Genomic DNA, 10844 nt, shown 5'->3' with positions numbered 1-10844 from the left:
AAGCGCTAACAGCACCTGAACTAACAGTCATATTGGATGGTACCTTAATACAATTTGCTGTATTTTACCAATGACAAAGGGCTGCAGTGTGTACCAGCTATCTAGCTTTCACCACAGACAGCCACACATTTAAAAGTCAGGGGGCCCGATTCATTAAGGAGAGTAAGGCAAAAAAAGCGTACATTTTTCTCCTGGACAAAACCATGTTACAATGCAAGGGTTGCAAATTAGTTCATTATTTTGCACATAAGTTTAAATACGGACTGTTTTTTCATGTAGCACACAAATACTAATAGCTTTATTTTTATACTGAAATTTAAAGTTGATCTAGGACAGTGTTGGCTAACCTGTGACACTCCAGGTGTTTCACACTTGTAGTTTCACAACACCTGGAGTGTAACAGGTTAGCCAACACTGATCTAGGACATGCCCTGCCACAACTATAAATCTGTCCCCACATTTTAAATTTACCTCCCCGCTAATACAACCTGGTTTTGCCAAGGTGCAAAGTTACGCCTTTTTCCCCCCTTTACTCTTCTAAATGAATCAGGCTCAGGGCGATTAAGTCAAGTAGCCATTAATAATGTCAGTGTGTGTAAGAACTACGAGGGGTTACCTAACAGAACTGTTAATGTGTCACAGAAAAGGGCAGGTTTGTAATTTCTGCTATTGAACAATAACAGGAAACCTGTCCATTCACATGGCCGTCCTCTGGGATTTTGTTTGTGTACTCACTGCAGATATCTGTGTTTTTTAATGAATTACAAAAACTTTCAAAAACGTGAGACGCCTCGCAAAATAGGTCACATGCAGATAACAGGAATTTTCTATGACCGGTTACGTAGGTGTGGACAGACCGCAGTACCCAGCAGAAGACTTAGAACTGAAAAGCAGTCTGTTAAAAACATTATTTTGAGTTCCATGTTTGGTACACCCTTCGTTTGGTGCAAGAAAAACAATTCCATAGAGGTCAGTGGATGCTGGCAGCTGGGCATGATGCCAAGGAAGATTCAGAGCAGTGGGATGCTGAAAGAGCATTACAGTAAGTGAATGGAATTGTTGTTTAGGTGTCCAAACACATTCCATGGGCAATAATACAATTATTAGATGAAGCTTATAAAAATTACTAACCCCCTTCCTGAAAGACCATACGGCGTGGACAGAGGCAGAGCCGCTACTGAGAATGCATGAGATACACTCCATGGATTCTACGTGCAAGGCTCTGTTAATGGCAGCTTGAACTGACAGAGTTCCTTTCAGGCTGCAGCAATTTGACAATTAACATGGTTTAATAAATGCCTAATGAGATTGCCATTTGGTCTATTGGTGTTCGGGAATGGGCAGGGGACAATAGGAATGGTTGTTGGATATGGAAACCTTACTGGCTTCTATAATCAGCTGTCTAGATGAAGCCTAGAATTAAGTGATTTTAGGGCAGGACCACCAACTGTGGAGCAGAGAGCCAACCACAGAAGATTAAGCTGTAATTTAATATTGCCCCAAAACTAAAATGTATACTTGCTGAGTCACCTACCCTGACACCTGAAAGTGAAACGGATTACACAGCAAAATACATTTCCAAACGCAACAGCTGCAACAGAGTGTTGCTTGGCTGTAATCCATTACCTCTCGATCTCACAAACTAATTCTGTAATAACTACAAGGTCTCCGGCGACTTTGGCAATTTCCTGGAGTGAAAAATACACAGCAATTTGCTTAAATAAAATCTGTAACCTCACAAGTGTGTGTATCTGTGCACCTTCATGCCTCTGTGATCCTGGATTTCATGCATGCAAATCACTACAGTGGTCTGCAATATGGGCTGTATTATGCATCATTTAAAATATATCATAATACGGAAAGGTTTTGGTAAAATGGCAATCAACTCACTCGGGCTTGGCACAGATAGATAGACAGCTGGAAAAAAATTAACTTCGACAACAAATTATTACTGAAAAATATATGCTGCAGGTTTCCACTAAGATAAGACTCATTTTCAGCATACAATAAGTCTTTGGTTCTATTTCTCAATAGTGCGTGGAGAACAAATAAACACACGTATAACCCCACAATTTTCAGTTTTATAGGATCCTCATACCTCTACTCTGTATACTACTCGTATTACGAAGAGTCTCAGTCAGTGGCTGTTTTACTTAATGTTGCTCCTCTCATAGTGACACTGCCCCGTCACACAACCCTGACTCACAGACATAATTACACAACTGGACAGATCACAGACTCCCAAAATAGCAAAAAGTACACATATATCCTGACAATCAGGGCTGCTGCAAACATTCTGATGATCTCATTGGCTACAGGTTGTTCGATCTGGTTGGATGCATGCATTGTGTTTCATTTAGAGATGGTTTTAAAAGCACAAGCTTCTTGCATTAGTCAGACTAATGTGTTGTTCTCTGTACTATCAGGAAATTCTGCTTGTTCCATTGTCTAACCCTGTCTGCCTCAGGTGTTGACAGGGAGCGCTACGCTCCGTCTACTACTGTATCCTCGGTGGTCTAGTGGCGGCAGGAAGTGGTGCACAGTCCGGCTGCTCACACGGCGCAGGTGAGGACCGGACTTTCAGCTTCCCCGCCGTTCTTTTCAATACCTCAAGGAGATAAGGCGCACCACTAGCAGCTGCGCCCCTATATGTAAAATAGGTGACTGTAAACTTCCCATACAAGTGACCAGAGGCTCCCTATAGAGAGAGAAAAACAGGAGCCTATCCATAACACTTCTGCACAGATATATATAGTATATAAAGTGCTTATTCCATCTGTGTGTGTATATATATATATATATATATATATATATATATATATATATATATATATATAAATAAAACAGTGTTTAATGTACAACCTGCATAAGTCAGTTCAACTGCCAGACTTCTGCTGAAATAACAGCTGTGTGTGCCTGCATTTCCATTTGCTACAAGTTCTATAATAAAACCAACATCTTGGTTAGGTTAAAGTGTGTATGTGGCTTAACATCCATATCCAACACTACTGACACCTTTTACAGACACCACAAAGGTCCCGTCAGTATACCGTCCTTACATCATGACACTGAGCCATCCACACCTACTTTCTAAATTAACTACATACTGACGTCTAAGAGAGGAATGATAACAAAAAAGTACTCTCAGCCCCTAAACAAACACACCTTAAAAAGAAAACAAAAAACAAAGTAAGAAATATAAAAAACAGTAGTTTTTGTATTTGGAAAAAAAACCTAAATATTTTGGTTCATTGGATACACAATCACCTAGAACAAAAACAATGACTGTATGGAATGAGGAACTGGCCTAGGTTAGACAGACATTAGACCAGTTCTCATGTTAAAAAGCAACAAAGTCCTGATGCTAATCGGTCACATCTGTTCTCTGTATCTAATACATATTGGATGAGCACGAAACCAGTTTGTTCCAACCCCTATTTGAATTGTAACTATACACTGAAACATACATATTTCAAGGTATTAAGTAAATCAATAGTGTGTGTCATGGACTTCAGCTCAGATCCTGTTCTGAAGTCGTGATGTTAGTTACTATGTGCATTCATGCACACACCTGTACATAAGTTATCGCTTCATGGTCAAATGTGTGTGTCTTTTCAATTTAAATAGTTCAAGGAGATGTCAACCAATAGCAGTATTTTTACTGGCAAATCCCCCTCATCCCAAGTATCAGAACAGCAAGGATCTGACTACCTGGAACCCTACGGTAAGGAAGACACCCTCCCATTGGCTAACAGCGGATTCTCTTGGCAGAAGAATTGTGAAGTCTCACAGGACACAATACAGATTGTAATGAGAGAACTGACCAATGCTCTGGGCACATTAGAAGCTCCAATAGAAGAGCAATTTATCCTGCTATCAGCAGCAGGACAATCGCCCCATAATAGCCGCTGCAAGCGTAAGTATACGGGTATCACACCGCTGCCATACTGACATCTGGGGGCACGGCAGTATATCGCTTTATTAATATAGGTATAATCTGTAAGAGTAGATTTTAATTAATAATTCACAATAGGAAGGAGAGAAGGTCACAAATCAGCAAATTAATATATTGCATTTCAAAGCTTATGGCCATTTAACCAGACACCAATATGTTTATCCCTTTATGCGGTTCTGCTCTAATTGGATGCATAAAACGTTTCATCACCAGTTATCTTTATCTAGTTTAGTTACAAACCAGAGACACTGACTTTGTCATGCTGAATTTGGATTTTTGTAGACGGATAAGTCTTTGCCCTGACAAGAAGATATTAACACATCATTGTTACACTGGACCACGGTTTTATCTTATCCACTGTCCATGAACTTTAGTACCCACCAAGGTCCCAAATAATTTTCAAAAACAGACCGAAATATGAACAATTTTCACTCTGCACATTATAAAGTGGTTCAGGCATTCATATAATACACAGACAACCTGTACCATCCCAATGAGCAATAAGGACAGTGTTTCATCTACTTACATGTCTGCGAGTCAGGGGACCTCAGGATCTTCTTCGAGTCGTGCCAGACAGTCTTACAGTCCTCCTGCAGCTTGTAAAACCTCAACTTTTTCCATGACGCAGACTTCAGCTTTGACAGGGGGCTTCCATTCAGAAGAAACTTCAGGTCCTCATCATCTTGTAAACCTAACACAGGCAAGAAGCTAAATGTCAATAAAAAAAAAAAAGAACATAAAGCGGGGTTCAAAACCAACAAATAAGTAATATACCCGAAGATTGATCTGTGCCATCTGTATGAACAGGTCTGTAATAGCATAAGGGGCAAATGCACGATTCTGGAGTTGGGGATTTCAAATGTAAAAATATACAATTGAACAGAAATTGCCGGGGGCACTTTTTTTAAGTCTGCATAGCATGTATGTATGTGTGTATGTATATATATATATATATATATATATACACACACACACACTATGCAGACTTAAGAAAGTGCCCCCGGCACGTACGTACACACATACATACACACATACATATACATACACTGTACACTCACAAGTATGGTATATATGAATACTACTGATATTACTCTCCTTATTCCATAATGGTTGAACAATATTTCTTGAATTCTGGTAGGACGGGTGTCAGACACCTACAATGCCCACCAGCAACTATTGTATAGTGACTGGTATACCACTGGCATAAAGTGTTTCCACATTATAATATTTGCTTAAAAAAGTTAATTTTACTATGACACTGCTGGATAACAGACAAACAAAAGATATGAATCCGGGCTGCAATAGTTGAGGTGCAGTAGAGCTGCATTATATTGACATTAATAGCTACAATACAAAATGCAGTCAACTTTTCCTTTAGAAAATGATATGTATGTGATATCTATATTGCACTCCTTACTACTGTTCTTTTACTAGGGGGAGAAGAACTAAACACAAGAAGTCACTATAGTGTCCTCTGAAGCATATGCCAGACAGGAATATTCCCTGTAGCAAACACCTGCTAGTCAGACATGACTTTCTAAGTAGTGGTAAAGGAAACACGGTTGTCTGAAAGTGAACGAAAATATAGTCTATAAAATAGTACAATTGTGGGCAAATGTCCATTGACATATATGACCTGTGACTTCTTTCCTCTATAAACGTTAATGACTCATTTCAGATTCCTTATCATCATCATCAGCTATTTATATAGCGCCACTAATTCCGCAGCTGCACAGAGAACTCACTCACATCAGTCCCTGCCCATTGGAGCTTACAGTCTAAAATCCCTAACACACACACACAGACCACAGGAAACCAAGGTCAATTGAATAGCAGCCAAATCACCTACCAGTATGTTTTTGGAGTGTTGGAGGAAACTGGAGCACCCGGAGGAAACCCATGCAAACACGGGGAGAACATACAAACTCCACATTTGGAAATCAAACTCATGACTCCATATAAAATATAAAAAATACCAGTGTTTCTCAAGTCTGATCCTCAGGGAACGCCAACACATATTTTCCATATCTCCCAGTTGTATTACTGACCGAAACATTAAAGGCGATCTTGTGTATTCTCTATAGCCCTTTGTGGGGAGCTTAGTTGTATGGGGCTTGCACGAAGCTTTATTTTAAGGAATAGCACTGTGAAAACTACTCTGCTATTGACAAAATACATGTATGATTATTATATATACAGTGAGGACATGCTGCCTTGCAAAACATGGAGTCCTCGGTAGGGAGAGAGTTACTATAACACATTCATTAAAATGTCAATAAACTTCTGGCAGACCAGACTACCACACCCTCATTATATTAGCATGGTCATGACATCCACTGAACTCCAGGGAACTACATGGACCATAGCAGTGTTTATTTCCAGCTGTAGGTATAGAATCAGCATGAAGGAATATATAAGACTAGAGCTGGGCGCTCCTTTACTGCTCCACATGAAAGGATCTGCATCTGTTATTCTACAGCTCTTGTTGCAAACTAAACTGTAGTACAAAGCCATTCTGGTTCCTGCAGTTACCCTAAGGCAAGTGACACATTTACAGTCATTAAATTGTGAGAGCTAGAGCATGAAGCTTCATACTGCAGCACACTAATGACAGCATGTCACCCTGGACTTGACGTTGTATCAATAGGAATAAAGAAAATAAGATATTATATGAAATATATTTTTTGGGTTTTAAAAGGAAGTGTATATAATACGGCAGTTCAGTTCAGAAATGAATTGCCTCCGCCACATCATGGATTCCTAGTAAATTGATGGGTTAGATTCTCACGTTCAGGACAAAAAAGCAACTTCTAATGCCATCTGTCAATAGTAGCAATGGTTGTTTGCACCCTCTCCGGACCCACAGGCTATGTGCTGCTTCCACCTGTTCTATTCTGTTCTTGATTTGAATAAACCATTTTTTTAATGTCTAAGATTATTAAATATAATTTTTTAATATTTTTGATCTATTCATTTTATTTTAAGAACTTAATTTATAATATCCATCACACAGCATACACAAGCGATGCAAGAGCCTTGAAGGCCAAAGTAAGTGACAACGTACAAATCAGACAAAGAAAATGTAACAACCAGAAATGGTACAAAAACAATTTAAGGAAGTGAGCAGGTTATATTAAATTAACCGGGAAAATCAAGGTGTAGATTAAACCGATGCCACTATGAGATGTGCAGGAGTTGTGACCCTTTTATATTTTAATAGGATGGGGAGGGAAGAAAAGAGAGGGGTGGGGACAAGTGGAGGAATAACTATGACCTAGTATGGGACTCCCGGCAGACAAGGGGCTATTTGTGGGGGGACTAAAATAGATATTAACCAATGTTCAGATCAATCTACTGAGAGCACTGGAAGTATTGGAAACAGAGGGGTTATTATAGCTAAACCAATCACAACAGATTTGGGAAAAATTGAGAGATTATTCAAATATGCAGATATTTTTTCCATGGACGCCAGGAACAAAATCTTATGTAGAAGTTGACTAAAGGGATTGTCTGGATTTTTCCCATTTCTTGGCCACCAAGCATCTGGCCACATTAAGGATCTGTACAAATAATTTCTCGGAATGCTCGTCAAGAAAATCTAGTGGAGAACCCAGGAGAAGGGACCAAGGGCATTTAATCAGTGATGGTATTCAGGTGCAGATCTTTAGAGAGGCCACATTATGCCAAAACAGAAAAATTTTTGGGCAGGACCACCAGATATGAAGGACGAGACCCCACTCCCCACAGCCCCACCAATACAGGTCAGAGGTGGGTCTGTAAATCCTTTTCAGCCTAGTAGGAACCAAATATCACTGGATATATATTTTATAAATGTTTTCTTTCACAAGGGAGGAAATAGTGGAAATCCTCTAATTGCTGCCCAGATGCCCTTATCTGGTGGCCTGTCAAATCAGTCTTCTACTTAAGATCATGTGCAGGAGTGGTGGTCTGCTTGGAGGCGGTGAGAAGGTTGAATAGAATGGAAATAATACTCTTTTAAAGAGGATTTTGAAAGCAAAGGAGACTAATGAAGTTAGCTCTCTTGTAATAGCAGGCTTAGCAAGGGATTCAACATAGTGTCTCACCTGTAGAAAAGCGAATTGGGCTGACAGACAGGAAGCCATTTTTCCCTCAAGATCATCATTGGGATGCATTGGCCAGAACCTAGTACATCTCCAACCATCCTGATACCTCCATTCTGCAAAGACTGAAAGCGAAAGACATTGCCAAGGGGAGATGTCAGGGTTGTCCCAGAGAAGCGTTACAGAGGAGGGAAGAGAAGTGGTCTCGAAAATGGAACTTGCAGTGGTCCCAGATCCGACAGCCGAAGGAAGCGATTAGGCGAGATCTTCTAGCAGAGGACCCGTTACCTGCTGGAATGCCTAACACCGGGCCCATAAACCCTGCAACACCAGGACTCCAAGTCTATCCATTTCAGACCACGCCACGCTCTGGCTCAGATGGGTAGCAATATAATAGAGGCGAATATCTGAAACAACATAGCAGTAAAGCTGGTGGGGGGTTATTTTTTATGTTGCCAAACAAATTGGGGAAACTAGTGGTGTTATTTGCTCTATTTTTAAACTTTTTGTTTAAAAAAAAAAAAGAAGAAAATGGAACCAAAAGCACAAATCTGGACTTTTTGCTCCACTGCGCATGCATGAGCTGACCAGTCGTCTCACACCGCACATATCAGTCGGCTATAGTCAGGGCAGCGGGCCATCGCTGATACTGCAGCAATAAAAAAAAATAGACATGATTGCCACAAATGTAGACCTATTAAGACTAAAGGGGTAGATTTAGCAAACAGGAAAAGTGTAAATATTGCCTATAGCAGCCAATAAGACTAGCTTTTTTTTTTTTTTTTTAAATGTACTAGATAAATGATAACTAGAATCTTATTGGTTTCTATGGACAACTCCTCCAATTTTCCTTTTTAGAAGTTTTAGTAAATCTACCCCTAATCGTATTTGTGTACTCCATTTCACAAAGAGTGCCATACAAAATGATATTTAAAAAAGTGGAAATATTACTTTAATAACATTTTGCTGTAGATGTGCATTATATTCCCTTCTGGGGTTTTTGTGAGAAAATCATTCGTTAGAAAATCATTCATAGAAGTTAATCCCCACACACCAACATATTTTGTCATTGTCTACCCCACATATACTAAGTTACCAAACGTAATATATAAATGGACCCGTTATCTGCTACAAAAAATATGAGACAAATCAGAGCAAAAAAATCCATTATAATATTCTACAATGGTTTGTTCGGTATACAGCGCAAAATTGGTCACGGTACAATCATGGCAGCTTCCCTTCTGCAAGAAGGGAGATTGACAAAGCTGAAATAAGTCTATATAAAATACACAGGTATTATCTAAAGGGACTTTTGAAATGAGTATTTTGTTGTTTGTTTTTGTACCACATTAAATTTCCATGTCAGCTGCCACTGATGGTAATAAAAGGACAAAACATGCACCGAATTGAGTTTCTCCCTATATTTTTTAGAATGTTGAAAAAGAGAAAATAAACCTGGCCTATAAACACAACATAATTAAAAAGGCCATAATCTAAAGGAATATTGGTCACACATGTTATAATCTCTTTTTTAGCATATGAAAATTATTTATTAATGGGCAACATTAAACATAATTTATGTCAATATTGCTGTGTTTTAGAATTAAAATAATATTTTCAATACTGATCAAATACAGTCTCTTTAGCTGTGGCAAAATACATTTATGATAATTATATACATGCTTAGAAACAGAAAGGGGTCTATGACCCCAAAAAAGTTAAAAACCACTGTATAGAAGAACCAAGACTAATAAAAGGTTTGTCTGAAGTGAGTAATAACTTGTCGTAGAAGTCATTTCGGCATTGAGGGGAACAAACAGTATCAAGTCATTATAACATGTTTAGATAAATAGTCAACTAGATCAGAAACAATCTGGAGAATCACGAGACGTATAATGTAATAGGGATACAGGAAACTTTTTAATTACTTTATTGTGTACCCTATATATTTTTACAAAATCTGGGGTTTGGAACGGGTTGGGATTTTCGTGTTGTATTCTAATTAAAACATAGTAGATAATAATAATAATAATAATAATAATAATAATAATTAATATCATCATCATCATCTATATGTTAGGCGCCACAAGGTTTCCGCAGCGCTGTACATAGTACAAACAGAAGACCATACAGGGTGACATAGTACAGAGCAATAAACACAAAGTACCAGTACTTCAGAAACTCTGGGCAGACATATGGGCAAAGATGGAGCAGAAGAACAGGTATGGAGACAGGAGGGGAGAGGGGCCCTGCTCATACTAGCTCTCATCCTAAGGCAGGGTGAACAAACAGCAACAAGAGGGAGCCATTAAAGTAATGGAGAGAAAGGCGGGGCTAGGGGAGAACGAGAGAAGGATGTTAGCGAAGGAGCAACAAGGTTAGGGTTAAGTGGATTGTTGGTAGGCTTTGAGGAACTGGTGAGTTTTAAGTGCCTGTTTGAAGGAGCACAGACTGGGTGAGAGACGAATGGAGCGAGGGAGGTCGTTCCAGTGAAGGGGAGCAGCTCGGGAGAAGTCTTGGATTCTGGAGTGGGAAGAGGTGATCAGAGTGGAGGGGAGGCGACGGTCATTGGCCAAGCGCAGGGAGCGGGCAGGGGTGTGAATGGTGAGGAGGTTAGAGATATAAGGGGCAGTAGACTGGGAGAGAGCTTTGTAAGTGGTGGTGAGTTTGAAAAGGATCCTGTAGTGGATGGGGAGCCAGTGTAAGGCAAGACAGAGATGAGAGGCGGAGGAGGAGCGGCGTGAGAGAAAGATGCATCGGGCAACCGCATTGAGAACAGAATGAAGGGGAGGGGGGGGGGGTGGGAG

The 10844-nt window shown here is 39.7% G+C and overlaps 1 protein-coding gene across 2 annotated transcripts in view; it reads right to left on the bottom strand.

Moving 5' to 3' along the window:
• The window catches only part of PLCD1 (phospholipase C delta 1), a 71716-nt gene that overhangs the window by 28816 nt on the left and 32056 nt on the right, over positions 1 to 10844 (bottom strand). For both annotated transcript variants that reach the window (XM_075212190.1, XM_075212189.1), the window contains exon 2: positions 4482 to 4646. In XM_075212190.1, the coding sequence (XP_075068291.1) occupies positions 4482 to 4646 (165 nt within the window). The remainder of the gene's footprint in view (positions 1 to 4481; positions 4647 to 10844) is intronic.

This window comes from Mixophyes fleayi, chromosome 5, assembly GCF_038048845.1.
Source record: "Mixophyes fleayi isolate aMixFle1 chromosome 5, aMixFle1.hap1, whole genome shotgun sequence".
Taxonomy (NCBI): Eukaryota; Metazoa; Chordata; class Amphibia; order Anura; family Limnodynastidae; genus Mixophyes; species Mixophyes fleayi.
The sequence above is the reverse complement of the archived record's forward strand: the minus strand, read 5'-3'. Positions and strand labels throughout refer to the sequence as shown.